Genomic DNA, 18686 nt, shown 5'->3' with positions numbered 1-18686 from the left:
TTTATGTCTGTTTTAAAATAAGCAGGCGGACTGGCAGCCTCGGGCCACCATGGAGTTCCCTGTGTACGCAGGCGAGCCCGCGCCTCTGCACGACCGGGGTCGATCCGGGCCCCTCACCCTCGCTCCCGGGCCAACTTTGGGGGCCGGAGTGCGGGGCAGGTGCGCGGGCCCGGAGCCCCGCGCGTTTTGGGGGGCGGGGGGGGGTGGGGTGGGGTCGAGGGGCGCGGGCGCCAAGGCCCGACCGGCTCAGGCAGCGCGGGGAGCGAGGCCGGCGCGCGGGCTGCCCGGCGCGCGGGCCATGAGCCGCGGGCCCTTCGGGTAGGTGGCTGCAGGACCCCTGGACCCCGACCCTGGCCCTCTGCCCCTTCTCCGACCCTGGACCGGGGCGCCGCGCGGGCAGGGCCGTCCGGGCGCGGCCGCCCAGCTGCCGCCCCGCCGCCTCCGCGTCGCTGGCCACCGTTTCCTGGGCGTCGGGCGGGCAGGCGCGCGGGGGTCCCGGCCGGGGTCCGGCGGGCGGCGACTCGGGCCCGCTGGCCGGGCTCGGGCGGGCGGGCCGCGGGAGGGGATCTGGAACAAACAACGGCGGCCATGTTGAGAGGGGATCGGTGTGGCTAAACTTCTCGCAGGCTGCGGGCCGCGCGCCTCACCCGGGTCCCCTCTCCCCCGCCCCGGCCAGGATGACAGTGAAGTTGGGAGACGGCGGCGGCGGGGAGGACGGGCTCAAGAGGCTGGGCAAGAGGTCGGCCGAGGAAGACTCGCTGGAAGGAGAGGGGCCCGGCGGCGGGGACGCGGCCGAGGAGAGCCGCGGCACAAAGAGGGACGGCAAGACCCCCAGGGACGGCGGCGACGGCCCCCAGGCCCCCTCGGGCGGCCCACAGGCCCCGTCCCCGCCGCCCGCCTGCCCCCAGGATCAGCACCACTTCCTCAGGTCCAGCGTGAGGCCACAGAGCAAGAGGCTCAGGAAGGACTCGTCCTGCGCTGGGGGGAGCAGCGGTGCGGGCAGCTCTGGGCCCCGCGGGAAAGGTAAGGCGACCCGGGCCCCTTGCAGGGTGTGCCCTCGCTCCCCCGGTGGGGGGCCCCTCCCTCATGCCTCCCTGCCTCGTGTGTCTGCACCCACACTTTGAGTGGCACTTTGAAGGGGACATGCTCTCTTTCTGCTCCAAAGAGACTGTTTCTGTGTTTTGACCTGTGTTAAGGGGCAGTAAGTATTCTTTCCTTGGACAAATAGATTTCTGATGGTTGAATTTTTTCCCCCCATCAAAGGTGCTTGGGTGATTTATATGGTAGGCTATTTTAAACAGTAAACAGTAGTTTAGAAAGGGATTGAGAAATTACGGGCTGTGTCTTTTCCTCAGCCTCAGATGGTGAAAATACAACAAAGGAATGGACTTTTGAAACTCTTGTGGGGAAAGGTTGATAAGTCGAAAATGAATGATTCCGAGGGTCCACCTTGGGCCCATCACCCTCTACTTCAAGTATGCCAGGCTGGAGAGTGTTAAGGGCCTCAAGACATGGCCCTTTGAGTTTCTACTAAGGTTTCCTTGGGTGCCATGAGAACGTCTGTAGCATTTAGTAAGTGGTGAAAACATGTATGACCTGACATAAACAAGCAGCAGTCCACAGGATTTGTCCTGGCATTCTCGGGTTGTTGAGGACGTCTCAGCTTTACTAGAGTCCCTATCAAAATAATAAGAAAACCATGTATTGTTTTCTGTTTGTATCTATTTATATTTCAGCATTCAGTTTTTTCTTAATGGTACAAGTGAATTGTTCTTAATACTCTTTGTTTTAGGCCAAGTTTGCAGCACTTTTATAGGTAGCATATGTAACACCATTTTCTAGTGAGTTTCACATGAGAAAAACTTTTACTTTGTTCCTTGGGAGATGGAATTTAAATCATTAGCTGGTCCTGATAATATTAAGAAGGAAATACCTCAGAAGCTAGTGGAGGACCCATTTTGGAGATCTGTGCCAAACATGTGCAGTTAAACTTGGTAACTTCTGCCTCATTCTCAGATGAGGAGGACTGTCCTCTGAAATCATAGCCTTACTCTTTTTCTTTTTTGGTGAAGATTTTTGATGTAAGTATACCCACTTGGAGATGTAAGCATGAGATAATTTTGTATGCTTCAGAAGTTAAAACTTGTCTCATAGAAGTTTACTTTGGTGTGAAAGTTGCTGATTGATTAGGAAAACCTTAATTGGTTTTCCTGGCTTTGTTTTGTAAAAAGCAGTTTTTTACTCCTAGTCAGGGAGATGTCTTAAGTTACCATGTATAAGTGTTAGGGAGCCTCCAAGGGTCTGTGACTTCAGAAGCACTGGCTCTGGCTTCGGTCCCCTGGCCCTCTGACCTCAGTCTGCTCGCTTGACCCCTCTCGCCGCCTTTCTCCTTGGAGAGGCATCCTTCCCTGTGAATTGAGGAGTGCCGGGGAAGGCTCCCCTCTCTCTACGTGTGGCTGCTGAAATGGAGCAAGGCGCTGGAAGCTCTCTGCCCCCTGTAAATGGCTACCTGTGAGGTGATGTGGCGTGGACGTGATGTGAGACTTCAGTTAGAATGTTGGCAGTGGATGAGGGGCGGTTTGCTTTCCCTTGCACACTTGAGTGTGGGTCTGATGGGGAAGGTTTCTGATTAGCCTGGCCTCGGATCTGTTCTTAATTCTTGCCCAAACATGGTTGGAGCAGCCATCCAGTTCCCATGAGGGAAATGGAAGTTTGCTAGAAATTGTGCTGCTTACAGCTTGTGTATATTCTTGTTTTAGCATGCAGAAGTTTGCTAAAGTGAATAATGAAGCTAAACTGTGGTGCTGGTGATGTTTGGGAGAGGAGTGGAAAGTGTGTTTCCTCTGCTTCACAGACTCCTGGGCCTGCCTCTGGCCCGGAGCTTCCTGGTGAGGCCGCCTCTGGGCTGTGCCTCAAGTTTCCCCATGCCCAGGACATGCCCCGCCTGCCTCGGCAGCCTCTGTTCCCTCTCCCGCCCCTTTGACCTGCAGAGAGTAGGTCAGTTGTAACCTTGGGGAACATTCTTGGAGGAGCTGTTTGTCGCACAGACGGTGGAACTCTCCACCTGTAGTGATGAGCATGGACCAGTAAGGGAATTTTTCCAGTTTTTTCACTTCAGGAAAGTAAAAATTTCCATTATATTTGAGGTACAATCACAGCCCAGTCAGAGAAGGCTCCTTTGGTTACTGACCACTTTCCAGTTTCAGTCTTAACGGTTGGAGAACTCTGCCGGCGTTTGGGAAGAAAAGGCTTGGGGAGGAAAGGAAGTTTTCATTTTGCTTCTGTCCACACAAGTACAGTCTTTTCTTTTTTCAAAAGAATGGACTCTTGTCAACTTCAGTGAAAAACCAGAAGTGAAAGTCTGAATCAAATCCTTTTTGAATTGACCAGGGGCAAGTGGCAGTGATTTAGCACCTGTGTGCCAGGCATCTTGCACCTCTGTTACTTTGCTTTTTATTTGGGCGCAGATACCGAGGAGTGTTGTTCAGATAACGTGCTCAGCTGAGACAGAAGGTAGGCTGCAGGTCAGAAACCAGTGGCTCTGCTTGATGTCAAAACAAATGCTCCCCTGGCCCTGCCATGTGCCCCAAGTGGCCTGAGAACACACTTGAGACTGACTTCACAACCTGCAGGAACCAGGCCAGGAGACAGAGCCCCCACACCCTTCCCGTGTGTTCAGTCCATGATGCACATCTCAGGTTCTCTGTCTGTAAATGGGGATAACCCCATGCCTGCCTCACTGAAATAAGTAACTCCCCGAAGCCCTGCACGACCGGCGAACAGGCTGCTCTTAGGGAAAGTGGGCCTGGCTGCCAGGTCAAGCTTCAGGCCGAGTCTGAGGGGGTGGGCGGGGTCGCCTGTTAGGAGGTAGGATAGAGGTGCCAGGAATGCCCCCCGAGCCGCTAGGGGGTTGGGGGCCTCAGGGGACGCCTGAGTTGGGGGCAGAGTCCAACCCTCTGGTTCCAAGGCTGTCCCCTCCCCCCACCCAAGAAGGCTGGTTCTGCAGAATCAAGGAGCAAGTCAGAGGAGGCACCGTCTCCACAGTGCGGTTGCGTTGTCTGGCTTTACTGTGTCGTGCTTAGAAATCAGCGATTCCGTGTACAGAAAGCGTTTGCACTTTGCTTAGTCTGGGGTCTGCCTGTACCTTCCAGGGTTTTTTTTAAAGATGTCTCAGACGTACCTCACCCTGTTAATGCCGACCCTGGGGAGACGGTATCCTTTTGGATCTGTGGTTGGGAGCCCGGTGTCTCCACCCTGAGGTCCAGGGGTTCGTTCAGCTGGGCTGGAGGGGTGCTTGCCCTGCCCGAACTTCATGTTCCTTCTGTTCAGCAGCAGACAGGTCAGGCCACGGCCGAGGCCGCGCTTCCCTCGGCTCAGGGGCGCCTGGGGTCCTGCAAGAAGACAGAGGCTGGGAGGCCAGGTGGTTGTCTCCCTGGTGGGCTCTCCTTAGCCCTCACCTCGCAGAGTGCCCAGCCTGGCGAGGCTCTGCTGGCATCCATGCCGCGGTCACTCTCATCCCTCCCCAGGCCAGACAGCCGGGCGGGGCAGTCCCTGCCTTCCATACCCACCAGCCGCAGGGGGACACACCCGACCCTCCGGAGACCATGAGGCCGGAGCTTTGTGGTCCCTGTGGCCAGTTGGATCATCACCCCAGGGTCCCTCAGGCTCTGTGAAGGTCTCAGCTTGTTGGGAGGAGAAGTGAGAGGCGGGCCGTTCTTCCAGCTGTGTCCAGCACGTGCCTCTCTCCCCACCGAGGCTGCGTGTGCAGGAGCCATGGGGACTGCGACGTGGGATCTGTTGGGTGACACAGGCCCCTCTGTGTGCAGTGGGTCAGGAGACCCGCCGGCCCAGGCCGTGTCAGAGCGGCCACAACAGAGCCAGGCCGGATGGAGGGGAGCCGCCTGTGGAGCAGAGCTTCTACGGAGTCCCTCAGTCAGAGCCGTGCCCTAAGCCGGCTCCACGTCCAAAACGTGGACAGATAGTCTAGGCGAGTAGGTAAGGGAACAGTTGAATTCTGGTTTAAAGGCTGAGCTAACTATGGAGTATTAGTACTTCCTTGACTTTCAACGTCGACACCGATGTTTCCATGGTGTCTCGTGAGCTTCTGCAGTTGTCTGGTGCCCAGAGTGTACACGCGTCAGGGTTTTCATTTCATTTGCCTGGAAAATCCCATGGACGGAGGAGCCTGGTGGGCTGCAGTCCATGGGGTCGCGAAGAGTCGGACACGACTGAAGTGACTTAGCACCAGCAGCAGCAGCATGTTGTGTCCTGTTTTGGATGATATGAAAATACAAAGATAGCAGTCACAGATGCAGACACCGTCTTTGTCCGGGATGGGGGTGTGCTGGAGTGCTCTATCACATCAAGAAAGGGTGGTGTTCTCAGCACTGAGGACCAGTGTGTGAAACGTGCCTGGGAGTTGTGGTCCCTATGTTACTTTGTGAGGAGGGTGTACGTTTTAGTGGGAACACTGGGTCGTAGTTGTGTTTGTCTTAAACATCTGTGAGAGGAGCGAAAGTCTTCGAGGGAGGCCACGCCTGGTTTGAGAGAGGGGGACATCGAGCATCACAAGGTGCCGCTGAGGCAGATGGAGTGCCAAGTGCTGGGGACGGTCCTAGTGGGCAGCACGCGGCTCTCGGGGCCCAGCGGACGTGGTGGGCAGTGGGGATGGGGGTGCTTCGATTCGTCCGTGGGGCAGCACCCTTCCTGGGAACCGCCCCCCGTGTGCCTTGGTGGAGAAGGCTTTTTCAGCAGCGGCACAGAAGCACCTCTGAGACCCTGGGCGTCACACCTCCCTTTTGGACTGAGCACAGCCTGGGGCGCCCGCCGGGCCTCCTGTTGGGCATGCCGCCCTCTCGGCCGTGAGCCTCCGTGGTGCCAGGCGGCGCCCTAGTGGGGCTGGGGGCGGGCAGGCGGCGAGACGGGAGTGCGCCTCTTGCCCAGCGCAGGCGGGCTTGGGTGGATGTTTCTGAAGCCCTCGAGTGCAACCTGACAGGGTCTTCCTGTCCCCTGGGACTTTGATGTTATGCTCAGGAAGTTTGCAGGCTCCAGAGGAAGGCTAAGGACAGAGAGTGTGCCGTGATGGGGTGTCACCACATCCTCGGCGTCCCCTGGGAAGTCACATGGCCATGCTAGGCCAGCATCCCCCCGAGTCCTGAGCCTGCCGCCGCCTCCGTCACAGACGGGGGCCACTGAGACCAGGATCTCTCCCTCATCTGCCCGTGACTCTGTGTGTCATAAATGCTGAGGCAGCCACGGCCCGGGTGATGGCCACCGGGACGTCACACATCCTGAAGAAGCCCCATGTCCCGGGAGGACGACGCCAGGTCTGGAGTGAGAGGAGGGGAACTGGCTGGGCCCCGGCCGCCCGGACCGTGCGGCTTTCCCGCTTTCAGGGCTTCTTTCCCCCTGGTGATGGTGACTGCACACGAGGACAGAAGGGAGCAGGGCATCCAGACGCGCTCCTCGGGGCTGGGCACCTGCGCTTCCGGCAGAAAGATGGCTGGTTCTCTGTTGCACGGTGCTGAGGGGGCACGGGCAGAGAGAGCGGGCGGTCTAGCTTGTCTGGAGTGGATGGCCGGGCAGCGGGGGACGCAGACAGAGGCTGCACGTCTGTGTTCCTCAAACATGAGCCCTGGAGAAGGGTGCAGCCCGAGTGGGTGGTCTGGGAGACCAGAAAGGGCGCTGAAGGGCCTGCTCCAAGGTGGTGCCGGGCCTCCGGGGCCAGTGGTGGGTGGGAGGGACGGCGCCGGCTCCCCAGCTCTCGCTGAACGCACTGTGAGGCCTGACGCAGCCGTTCCTGCGCTGAGGTACAGAGAGGCTGCCAGGCTCCGGTCTCGTGCATCCTTTCCCTCCTGCCTTCCCAATGCTGACTTCTCACGTGCAGGTTCTGACTAAACTCTTTGTGGCCTCAAGCACGGTTGCAGGTGTCGCGTTGACTTGGGGCCTGTGCATGCCCACGCCCACCCCAGGGAGAGCCCTACGCCCACTAAGCCTTGTTCAGAGTTGTCTTCTCCACATCCCCCGCCCCCCTTTGCCTTCCTGCGCCTCCATTCTTCTCGCTGGCTTCTCTGTCTTCCCCCTTCAGTCGTCACTCTTTCTGTCTGGACTTTTCCTGGTAACCATCTCGTTCTCCCAGTGTCTCTGATCCTGCCTGTCTTTTCCCGCTTTAGTTGCAGCGCTCGAAGGAACCAGAGCTCAGGTGGGCCGCTGTTCTTCCTCCTTCTCATCTGAATTTTCAGGGATGTACCAGGTGCTGTGTTCTCTCCCCCCATGAAGTTTTGTGATTTTACTCTCTTTCTGAGAAGCATTCAAGGTCTAGAGTGACGAGCAGCAGATGTGGAAATGGTCGCCTGAGGGTCCTTAGCTTTATTTTCCTCTACTGAGGATGAACTCTTTTTGAAACCTGAGCAGGAAAGGCTGAGCATTGCTGCTCTGACCTCTGGCCTTGAAGAGGGTGTGGTTGGTGGCCTCAAGGACCTCCTCGGAACAGCTTTTAAGTCGCCCTTTTTTTCACGTCTGCTGGTTTGGTGTATTCTGTGGGTACCCCTGAGGTCCCTCCAGACCCAGAGATGCTTCCATTCGGTTTTCTGTCACGGTTCATCCTCCTTGTTGCGGGTCACCAGCGAAATCTCGCAAAAGCCAGCAGGAGGCCTGCGTTAACAGAATTTTCAAAAATGTGTGTTATTTCAAGTACGTTGACACCAGTGTGGGCTGGCAAAGCTAAACCTGAGCTGTGATTGTTAGCAAGTTGCCTCTGTCTTGGAAAAGGAGGGTTTAGTGAACGTGTTGTCAGAAGTTGAAAATGACTCTGAAATCCTTTATGTGGGTGGTGCAGAGGTGGACAGACAGCGCTTCCTCAGAGGAGTACTCATGAGGAGTTATGGGCTCCAAGTCAACCAGAATTTCTTTTATTTGAGAGTGGGTTTTAAATGGCACCCGTGACCTGATCTTGAGCTCGTGGAGAAGCGTCTCTGACCTGCGCACAGTGGAACGAAACCGACGATCCCTGCACACGAGCTGAGTTGCCTCGCCTGTTGAAACATCTTGGGACATGCCGGGCTCATGAGTTAGGTCAGGGGTTGGGTTTGGTTTGGTGAGGAACTGACAAAGTCAGGTCCTGTGGCGAGGGCGTCCTTCCCCCGCTCTGTGCCCGGAGATCCTGAGGTACAGGTCTGCTGAGCCTCACGAAGCGGAAGGAAGCAGCTTGGGACTGGCTTGTCCTCCCTAACTGTGTCTAGGATGTGAGGGGTGAACATACAGGTGCAGTGACAGAAGGGTCCCTCCCGCGCTGTCTGGCATGGGAACCCCTGGCCCCCTGTGGACCCTGACCGCTAGAGCTGTGGCTGGTGTGACTAAGGAACTGGGGTTTTATTTAATTAAGATTTAAATTTGAGTAGCCTCATTAGTGATCATCTAATTGGGCTGTACAGCTCTGATAAATTGTGAATTCTGTTACCTGAGCATGTTGCTTTCTGAAGGTGGCCTGCTGGCCTGATAACACCTTTCCCCACAGGAGAATCCAGCGCATTCCATGTACCTGGGTGGTTTTTCTACGCATATGAATACATTCTCATGCCCAGTAGCTGACTGATAGGACCAGCTTTTTTAGATGCTGCTTACGTTGACGTTAGGCCTTCTCAGGTGGCTCAGTGGTAAAGAGTCTGCCTGCCGATGCAGGAGATGCAAGATATACAGGGTCGATCCTTGGGTCTGAAGAGCAACTGGAAATGGCAACCCACTCCATTACTCTTACTTGGAAAATTCCATGGACAGAGGAACCTGACGGGCTATATAGTCCATGGGGTTGAAAAGAGTCAGGCACGACTGAGCGACGGAGCACACACATGTCGATATGATTATGAGGATCCGCACCTTGAAAGGCACAGTGAGGCATCAGAAGGGAGAGTGACTCAGGCCTGCCCGGGGCCCCAGACAGCCCCTGCACTTGGATTTTGCAGGGGTGGTCTTTGCAAGCATGCATGGAATCACTTTTAATTTGTCACTTCTTTTATTTCTCACGATTGTCTTTTATTCCCTTTGGAGGCAGAACCCTCTCGAAGGGGTGAGGGAAACATGTCCCCGAGTTCCCAGTGAGCACGTGTCTGCCCAGGGAGGGCCCCCAGCAAACTGACTGGAAAGGGGATCTGACGGAAAAGCTTATGATTATCTCATCAAGAAAGCATTTTAACAGTTATCTGCACTTGTTTAGCTTTTCCTGTTTGAAGAACTTTTGTTTTTATGATCTTATTTTTACCCTTGTCATTTAGAGTTTGCAGATTCTAACCATTGGATGGCCCTGTGGTTCTGAGAGAAGAGAATACTGGTTATCACAAAAATACGCTGGGAGTTCCCCTTCCATCTGAGAGGAAAGAACTGGAATGGGTGGGAGGGCTGGGTTAAAGTAAAGTGTATGGTTATCTGTGCCCTTTGCCTTGGCCTCACTGCCTGTGCCCTCCTGGGAGCCTGGAGCTCTGGGCCTGGGCCTGGCTCGGACCCCCATGCTGGACTTCTGTGCTGCCGCCTCCAGCAGCGTCTGCAAGGACTCATCTCAAGATACGGAACTGGCGCATCAAAAGCGTGTGTGGGTTGTCACTCACTCTCAGAACACCAGACTTTGTTGATAAAAAGTGATCAAGAAAAACGGGAGTTTTGAGACTTTTAAAAGGTTCTGTGGGGTCGTGTGGCCCATATTTTGAAGTTCCAATTGTAGCTTTAAGAAGGTAGTGTCTTACACACATGTAGGCGTTGTCTTGATTTTGAATTTCAGTTTGTTTGTTTGAAAATGTAATTATTTTACCCAAAACTTCATTTGAGAAAGACAGGTGCTGAGTGCCTCATCAAGGCCTTGTCCTTGTACTCTCAGTGGTGCCACATAAATGCTGTTTCTTTTTTCTCACTGTTTAAACGTTCACGAGGGTCAGAGGTCAGGGCAGGACCATGTCACTCACTTGCTGGGGGCAGGGCCTGGGGCAGCTTCTTTTGGTAACAGATCACTCACTGTAAGGTTCTTTCTCTCCAAGGAGCTGATGGTGGCGGATCATCGGCTGCAAATGGGCCTGGGGTTGCCCCTGCTGCCCCTGCAGGGGGCTCTCGCTCCTCCTCCAGGAACCTGGGGTCTTCGGGTGGGGAGAAGGAGGAAGGCAAGAAGGTTCGGCGGCAGTGGGAGTCCTGGAGCACAGAGGACAAAAACACCTTCTTTGAGGGGCTGTATGAGGTAAGCTTCCTGGAGCCTGCAGGGCCAGTGGGGCTCCCCCGTCATACCCCACTTGGTGGCCCTAGGCCTTGCCCTCTGACCTTGGCCCTTCAGCTCCTTGGTGTGACCTTCAAAGCCGTTTCTAGTGAGGTGGCTGTTAGGAAGTGTCTTTGCTTCTCTCTTCTAAGATGCTCTCCAGTGGCTCAGAGTGGTGCCCGTCCCTCTGGGCCTTCCCCTTACAGCTGGTGGCAGTTTTGTGGGAGAGGAAGTACCTGAGCTAGATGCTGGAGGAGGCACTTCATGTGCAACTCTGTCTTGTCCTGGCTCACCTGCCATTGTTTCTTTTAACACAGAGAATGAGTATTCATTCTTTAGGGTTTTTACCTTTTGATCTTAAACTTTGAAATGATTTCAGAGTTGGAAAAACCACAAAAAGAATCCAGGGAATGTTCACATTCCCTTTTCCTGCTTCCCTGATACCCTCATGACTGCAGGGTGACCACATAGTGAGGAGGATCAACCTGATGTCATCAGTGTTTCCTCTGGGGTCCTCCCCCGGGTCACATTGACCCACATTGTGGTTGGCTCCTCCCAGTTGGGACAGGTCCCTCAGTCTCCTCTTTTTACCTTGGTCTCTTGTGAAGCGTTGGGCTCACCTGACATTTCCTTGTGGTTGAGCTTAAGCTTTGTGTTGAGAGTGCCGCAGGAGTGCTGTGCATCCTTGGTGTGTCCTTGTGGGAGCCTGTGCTGTGCTCTTGGGCCTGCTATGTGAACCTTGGTCTCTGCATTCAGGTTGCATATCTCAGGGTCTCCAATGCCAAGTCTTCCTCTTTTTTTTTTAACTTTGAAACTATGAATACCCTGTTTCGCATCATTTTCCTTCTTCTAACTTAAGCAACCGATGCTGCTGCTTACTGGAACAACTATTATTGTGGTGTGTGCCCAGTGACAACCTTCTGGCTCTCTTATTCTATGTACGTTTATTAATTGGGAACCCCACGCCAGGAGCTCTCCCTTCTCCATTTATGTTGGCTCCTGTGTCCTTCTAACATGTTTATGTTCAACCTTACCTTTCTCTCTGGCACCACAGGATGCTCTAGACATTCCTGGTGTTTTTCTTGCCCCAGACTTGGCAATGCCCGTTTTCCCAAGGAACTCTGTTCCTTTTGGAAAGTGGGATTTAGAAGCCAAGCCTTGGGCACCCATGGTGCTCATTGCTGCTGGCGTGCTGTTACCTCCAGGTCCCTTCCCATGCTCTTGCTTGCTTTGTGTTGATGAGAGTTTCAGTCATGGGCAGTACCTGGACAGCATTGACACTGTGTTCTCTGGAGTGTAAATTCTGTCCTAAAAAATCTAAGCTGTACTTGGCTTCTGCATGGAGTTGCTGAAGGAAGGTCCGCAGCTGTATTCAGAGCACATTCTGTGTGATCCTGTTTAGTACCTTTTGTATGAGTGAATTGGTGAGACTATTTCTGAATAGTTGATGTGTTGTTTTAAGATACCAGATACACAGCACCCTGAGCTCCTCCATCCTGTCATATTTGCTGATTATTGTTATGGGGGTGTCTCATTTCATGGGCTCTAAAGAACTCTAGAGGTTAAGCTCTTTGTCCAAGTGATAAGCTTTATGTGTCTTCTGCTCCGGGCTCCTTGCCTCTTGGTACCCACCTGTTAAGGTCGTTCTGTTGCTGCTTTGTCCATTGTTCTGATGGAAACCTGAGGTTGTGGCGAAGCTGGGCTGCAGGTCATGCCCAGTAAGATCTGTGAAGCGTCTGCCTTGTCCAGAGGCTGCCTCGTCGTGACTGCCGTGTGCGTGCCGCGGGCTCTGTCTTGCAGCACGGGAAGGACTTTGAGGCCATCCAGAACAACATCGCGCTGAAGTACCGGAAGAAGGGCAGGCCGGCCGGCATGGTGAAGAACAAGGAGCAGGTGCGGCACTTCTACTATCGCACGTGGCACAAGATCACCAAGTACATCGACTTCGACAACGGTGAGCACCGCCTGCCCGCCTCTCCCTGGCCCCGTGCCCACCCAGCACACAGCCTGGCGTGTTCTCGGCTCAGCACGCCTGCTAGCAGGAGGCCTTGTAGCTGGCGGTTGGGCTGAACTGCGAGGACGCCTGTGGCGTCTGGGTGCCTGGCTCACTTGCTGGGAGGGAGGGTACCATGGTCCTGGATCCTACCTCTTCATTCCCCGCCCTTCTCCCCAGGGGGCCCTGGTGGGTTAGGAGTGGGCCGGGCCTGGCGTGGAAGGCTGGGGGTGGGGGCCTGGCCATCCAGGGCTTTCCCATGCCCTCGTCGCCTATGTTTGAGTCTGGTTTGTGTGGTACTGTCTTTAAGTCACACGTCTAGGTCATGCCAGGTGCAGTCCTGACTGTTGCTCAGAGTACCCCTTCCGTTAGCATCTCTGTCCCCGGGGAGGCATTGCCGCCTCCTTGGTCCACACGCTGGGAGAGCCGTGTCCGTGTCACTTCTGCCACTTCTCATGGCTCAGTCCCTCCTGTGACCGCCCGGTTCTGACACTCCCCATCAGCAGCAGTGCTGATGCAGGATGACCGTGGTGGCCGTGCTCACACCACTCCTGTGAACTCTGCCTGTGCCTCGCAGGTGGTCTTTGGCCGGGCAGCAAGTTCTCGCCTCCCCGATGACCCCTCCGGCTTTCCCACTGCTTCTCCCTGTGGTCAGGGTCCCAGGGCCGGGGCTTCCTCCAGCCTGGAAAGGCCCAGGGGTGGTCCGAACTGTCCTTGTATAAGAAGTTTGGCTTTGGAGGGTTACTCTCTACTGAAACTGCTTCATCCTGCTTCCTCGCTCACGTGGACGGGGCGTGGAGGACTGTGTGCTGCTGCTGCTGCTGCTGCTGCATTTGTGTGTTTATAGAGAGCCCTGGCTGGGTCTGGCTCGCAAGCCGTGGTTTGCTGTCCTCTGCCCTGGAGAAGTCCTTTCTCAATGCCATGGCCAGCAACAGGGCTCTCAGGACTGTGGACCAAGCTCCAGACAGTTGCGGTTGTGATGGTCACTGCACTTCCCGTGACAGTGTCCGTGTCTTTCCTATGAATCTTTGTGGATGTCTCCTATCCGCCTGTCAGTCTTGCCGGTTCTGTTCTGAGCTTCTCAGATCTGTCTGTGCTGCCCGGCCCCCACCACTCTCCACCCTCGTTGGAGCTCAGCCAGATCTGTGCACAGAGAGGTAGTCCCACACTCCCATGCCTGGTGGAAGCCCACCATGTTGGGCATTTCATTTTCTCTCTAGGGACATTGCTCTGCCTGTTAGGGTCCCCTCTTCCCTCTTTTTCTTTTGAAAAGTGCAAAAACAGCACCATATTGCTGTGTACTCTGCCCTGTGGTCCAGGGAGCAGGGGTCAAAGCCAAGAAGCACCCCCAGTGCCCTGGCGTGACCTCGAGCCCTGCACGTCCATGCTCGCCTTCTGAAGCTGCACCTTCCCTCATTTTCAGTGTTCTCCCGCGGGCTCAAGAAGTCGTCCCAGGAGCTGTATGGCCTCATCTGCTACGGGGAGCTGCGCAAGAAGATTGGGGGCTGTGAGTACCTTCCCCAGGGCCTCCTCCCGGTGGGGCTGCAGCTTTAGTCCTGGGGCTCTTTGTTTTCTTCCCGGCTTTCAGCCTGAAAACATTTTAATGTACAGAATGTTTTAACATGTAGAAGTATTGAAGGAGGATGTATTGACCTCACACACTGTCGTTTAGATTTTACTGGCCTGAACCTTGGCCATATCTGTGTTACCTCTCCTGCCCCCAGCCCCTCCACACACTGGCTTTCTTCTTGCTCAGCCATGGGACTGTAAGTTGCAGACATCCAGGCACACTGTGAACCCCTCAGCCTCTGGCCCCTGAGAACAAGGATGTTCCCCTGCATGCCCAGCATGTGTAAGATGTTTCCAGTGGGCACCACAGCCTCACTGGTCTTCTGCCCAACTCAGGTCTCCCAGGACATCCACCACGCCAGACGGTGCACACCTATCCACAACATGCCCATTCACAGCTGTTGTGTCTCCTGGGTCTGGATTTAGAACCGCCCCACTTCCTGGTCTTTCCCAACTCTGGTGCTCTGCGGGGTCTGGGACCCTCCCTTTGCCTTGGTCTGAGCGTCTCCTTGTAACTAGATTCCTTTTAGCTGTACAGGTGTTCTGGCCTTCCCGTGTGACTGTACACGTGAGGCTGCAGCCTGTCAACATGGCTTGGGAAGGCACACCCCTGCAGGGCCACCTTGTGAGATGAGGATGAGCTGCCACCGAGTGCGTCACAGTGGGCAGGCTGGTGGGGCGGGCATTCCCTTGGTGACCTGTGCTCCCTGAAACAGGCAGGACTTCCAGGAGCCTCTGAAGGAAGGGCCAGGCGTCCCAGCTCCCTGCCCCTCCTCCTGCAGGCTGAGGACTCCTAAACAGACCCCTGGCTCCTGCTCTGAGTGCTCTGCTGAGCCCCTGCATCCCTGTCCTGCCCAGAAGCACTTCTGGTCCTGGAGTGCTGGCCCAGTGCTGGGGCTCTGTCTTTGGTCTTCCCATCCGTGTCACCCAGCTGGACCCCTCCCCACAGAAGGCTCCCCCAGCCTTGTCCTTTTGTCGACTTCCTGTCGCCTGGGTTGTGGGGGGGCGGTGGTGCACGCCCACTCTAGTAAACACACAGGGCCTCGGCCGATGCTTTGGCAGAGCTGTTGGAGGCAAGCCCACAAGTAGCCCAGGAACCCAGCAGGACAAGCATAGTGGGGCATGATGGTCCCCAGGAAAGGGTGGTGTCTCCTGAGGTAGTTGTGGGTGAGTAGTTGGTGGCGAGGGGACAGTGCTCTTAGTGCAGGTGACATGTGGGTTCTGGGGGGCTGTAGCTGACATGGATGTTACTCTGGGAGGCTCTGATGCTCCATTAAGTGGTTTGGATTGTGCGCTGAAGATAATCACATGGAATCTTGCTGGGCTCTGCTCCTGGCACCTTGATCCTCACGTGTGTTTGTTTTTGCACCGAAGGCATGGACGACAAGAATGCCACGAAGCTGAACGAGCTCATTCAGGCTGGGTGAGTAGACGACGTGGGTGGCAGGCTGGCTCCCATGAGTTTGCACTTTTTTCTCAAATATAGACCTTGAAATACATGCAGTTTTCTCCCCTTTTCTCAGTGAGAACCATTAAAACTTGAACTTATCAGAGTTAACCCTTATCTCCTTGCAGCTAAGCATCTGCCCGTTAGGAGGTGGCCAGCCCAGGGGAGTGGATTGTCCTGCGCCAGCTTCTCCCCGACCTGGGGTCCATCCCTGTTCTTTGCAGGTCTCCACTTGGCCCTCACTCTCACGGTCTCACTCTTCTCCTCAGTCTCGTGCTTTGTGGCGTGGGAGCTCCTCTTGCCTCTGGAAGGCCGTCTGTCCTGTGCGTTTTTCTGGCAGCCGTGTTGGCACCCCAGCTGCTCTCCTTCCTTGGCCTGATGTTGGATGGCCGGTGGGCCCCTGTCCCTCAGGCTGAGGGCCTGCCAGGCGGGCTGATCATGTGCTTTTGCGCTTTGGCTCTGGCCCAGCATCTGTGCTCACAGAGGCTGGTGGTGGGTTCCTAGGCTCTGTGTCTGAACTGCCACCCGTCTGAGCAGGCCTGAGAGTGACCAGGTTGTTTGCACCACCGTGTATAAAAGAGCAGAGACTCATCCTGGTGGCCAGGAGGAGCAGGTGGCTTGGCCAGCTGGCATCACTGGGCACACCAAGCTTCCCAGAGGTGTGGGGTATGGTTGGAGGCCAGTGGCCCCGGCCCCAGTGTTGTTCATTACCCCCACCCGCCTGTGCACTGTCAATGTCAGACCTGCCTGCCTGCCTTCCTGCCCTCATGCCTGCCTCGTGCCTGTCGGGTGGGAGCTGTGTCGGCTCCAGGATCTAAAGGTTTGAGTGGTGGTATGTGCATGAGCCTTCCCTGGAGTGTCATCCCTGTGGCTGTGTGGATCCATGGTCTGTTCATCCTTCCCCCACTCCCTGGTAAAGGACACAGGCAGTTTATGGAGAGTGAAGGACTGGCCATTGAGTCCAACATTTGTTGTAGACTCCCAGGGAAGGAGTGGTGTGTGTAGACCTTACAGGGGACTGCCAGCTTGCCTTCCAAGGAAGCTTCCGGGTTCCCCCACACGCCCCACGCTGGGTGTGCTCAGACTGTCTGATCTTCTGAGCCAGTTTGCTGGTGAAGGGGTGTCTCACTGTGATTTTTCACTTCATTTCCTTGAGGGCTGGTATTGAACACCTTCTGAAGACTCACTGGTCGTCTCTTGTGGGGTGCCACTTCAGGTCTTGTGCCCACTGAGTTTTGAATGTCTTTCATTTATTCCAGACAAGCCTTGTGTCAGGCAGGTGACTTACAGACGTTTCCTCCCAGTCTGTGGTTCATCTTAGTGGCTTTATCAGTGACCTTCACAGGGTAACCATTTTCAGCTGTGGTGTAGTCCAGTTTGTTGTTCTGTTGTTTTTCTCGTATTTGAATCATGCTTTTAGTATGTCAGAGGAGTCTTTGCTGAACTCAAGTTCACAAGATTTTTTCCAGTGTTTTTTTCTTAAAGTTTTATGGTTTGGTATATAAATCCACTCTGAATTGACTTTGGTGCACACCATGTCGTTTGTGCTGAGGTCCAATTTGTGGCCTGTGGGTGTGTCCAGTGGGACTGGCCCCACTTGCTTCCCCTATTCGCTGCTTTTTCACCCTCGTCTAAGGTCTGTTGACTATACTGTTGGGTCTGTTTCCAGACTTTAAATTCTGCTCCATTGATGTATTGTGTGTTCTTTTGACAACAGACATCAGTTTTGAAGAACAAAGCAAAAATCCAGTAAAAGTGAGAGAGTTGGGGGGAGTTAGGAAGGTGCCTGTGGAAAAACTAGTCCTTGACATCAGAACATTGAGTATTTATCTCACTTCCCATCCCTGCCTCTCATGTAAACTGTTTCCAAATAATTGTCTATCTCCCTTCATTATAAAATTGTAGAATTAGATTAAGGAGCAAATGAATTGAGAAAAGCTCTAAAATTAAATCTCGTTACATTGGTCGCAGACCCAGCAGCATAGAATTTGGCACATGTTTATTAGACTTACCAAGTTAACTTTGCAGAGAAGTAAATGAAAAATATAAGAGAGGAAAGCTCGACTCCCATGCACACAGAGGAGTTACTCTGTTGCCTGTTCTGTTGAAGTCACTGATGGAGGACTCAGAGGGGTCTCTCCATCGCTCTGTGTGAGCAGGACCGGGCCTGATTCTCCTGCATGTGCTCCTCCCCAGTCTGGGTAGGGCCAGGCCTCCCTGTGCCGGCTCCAGCCTCCAGCCACTCCTAGAACTTTGATTTGTGAGAAGAGGAAAGGGATCGTAACCTCAGAATGGTCTCTAGTCATAAAGCAGGCCCTGTTCAATTTCTCTTAGAAAAAAAGGAAGTCCCAAAACAGCAGTGTAACGTAAAATGTGGTTATCACAAATACAGGTACCACATGACATGGCTCCCCAGCTCTTTAAATCTTGCTGCTGCTGTTGTGTTTGTCTGGGATGGAGGGGCAGGAATGTCCACTTGTTGCAGAACCCTTTGTTGGGGGGAGCTGTGTAAGAACTGACCCGTTTTTCTTGGTTCCCACTCCAGCATCATCAGAACATGCTGGGAGTGCTCTGCTGTGTGTGTTTCCCCACAGTTGAGGGGGTTCAGTCTCAAGCACTTGGTCTCAGTGGAGACCATGTTCCCTGCAGGCTCTCATCCTCTCTGAACCTCCCCTTCTGACACAACGGTGAGGGGAGCTGGCTCCTGGGGTCTGCCTGCCCAGATAACTGTTTCTCCTAAATTCACAGGCTCAGAGAAATTTAAGTAAAAGGAAAAACCAGAGGAACTACTCCCAGTTAAAAGAACAAGAGTACAGAGAAGGGGCATCCAGTGGTGACAGAGGTTCTGATCAGACCAAGGACCAGAGAGGGAACGTGATCTCCCCTGAGTCACGGAGGGACTGGTAGAACTGAATAACAGCCCATGCCTGTAACTGGACACAGGGGTCTTTCAGCTACACTCTTAACAAACAGACCCTAAGATCTTTGCACATTATCTTATGGGAAAGACTGCCTAGAGTCAGAAAGAGCTGAAAAGCTCTCCTGGGTGACTATTAGTTAATGAAGCCAGTGTTGGATGGATTGGGTCCAAAGATGACAGGCGCTGAAACAGAACCTGAGGAGGGAAAAGGAAAGTGGAACCTCACCTTCAGTATCCACTGCCAGAAAGCCCCTCTATTTTTGACCTCTTCTATAAGCAGAAAGCCCTAAGTAGAGGCCTGTATGAATATTATGTTAAAGAAGGCTATGAAGATAAAACCTGATCACAGAATGGAAAGGGCTGGGGTATGAGAACCTCTGCTTCCTGTGGTGCATTCAAACATGAGACACCAGTTTTGGTTGAGCCATGTTTGCTGGGTCCCCAAAGCAAGCTGGCAGTGGACTGGATCATTGAGTACATGTGCTGTGGCTACTGGAGCTCCTCTGTCTGAGGCCCTCAGGCCCTG

At 54.4% G+C, this 18686-nt stretch overlaps 1 protein-coding gene across 1 annotated transcript in view; it reads left to right on the top strand.

Annotated features, from left to right (window-relative positions):
* Positions 1 to 677: 677 nt before the first annotated feature.
* Positions 678 to 18686, top strand: part of CRAMP1 (cramped chromatin regulator homolog 1) — a 40263-nt gene continuing 22254 nt past the window's right edge. The window contains exons 1-5 of the mRNA XM_068968085.1: positions 678 to 1023; positions 10023 to 10216; positions 12032 to 12185; positions 13648 to 13731; positions 15168 to 15216. Coding sequence (XP_068824186.1) covers positions 678 to 1023; positions 10023 to 10216; positions 12032 to 12185; positions 13648 to 13731; positions 15168 to 15216 — 827 coding nt within the window. The remainder of the gene's footprint in view (positions 1024 to 10022; positions 10217 to 12031; positions 12186 to 13647; positions 13732 to 15167; positions 15217 to 18686) is intronic.

The sequence above is a fragment of the Capricornis sumatraensis genome, chromosome 3 (assembly GCF_032405125.1).
Source record: "Capricornis sumatraensis isolate serow.1 chromosome 3, serow.2, whole genome shotgun sequence".
Classification (NCBI taxonomy): domain Eukaryota; kingdom Metazoa; phylum Chordata; class Mammalia; order Artiodactyla; family Bovidae; genus Capricornis; species Capricornis sumatraensis.
Note: the sequence above shows the minus strand (reverse complement) of the source record. Positions and strands in the feature narration are given on the sequence as shown.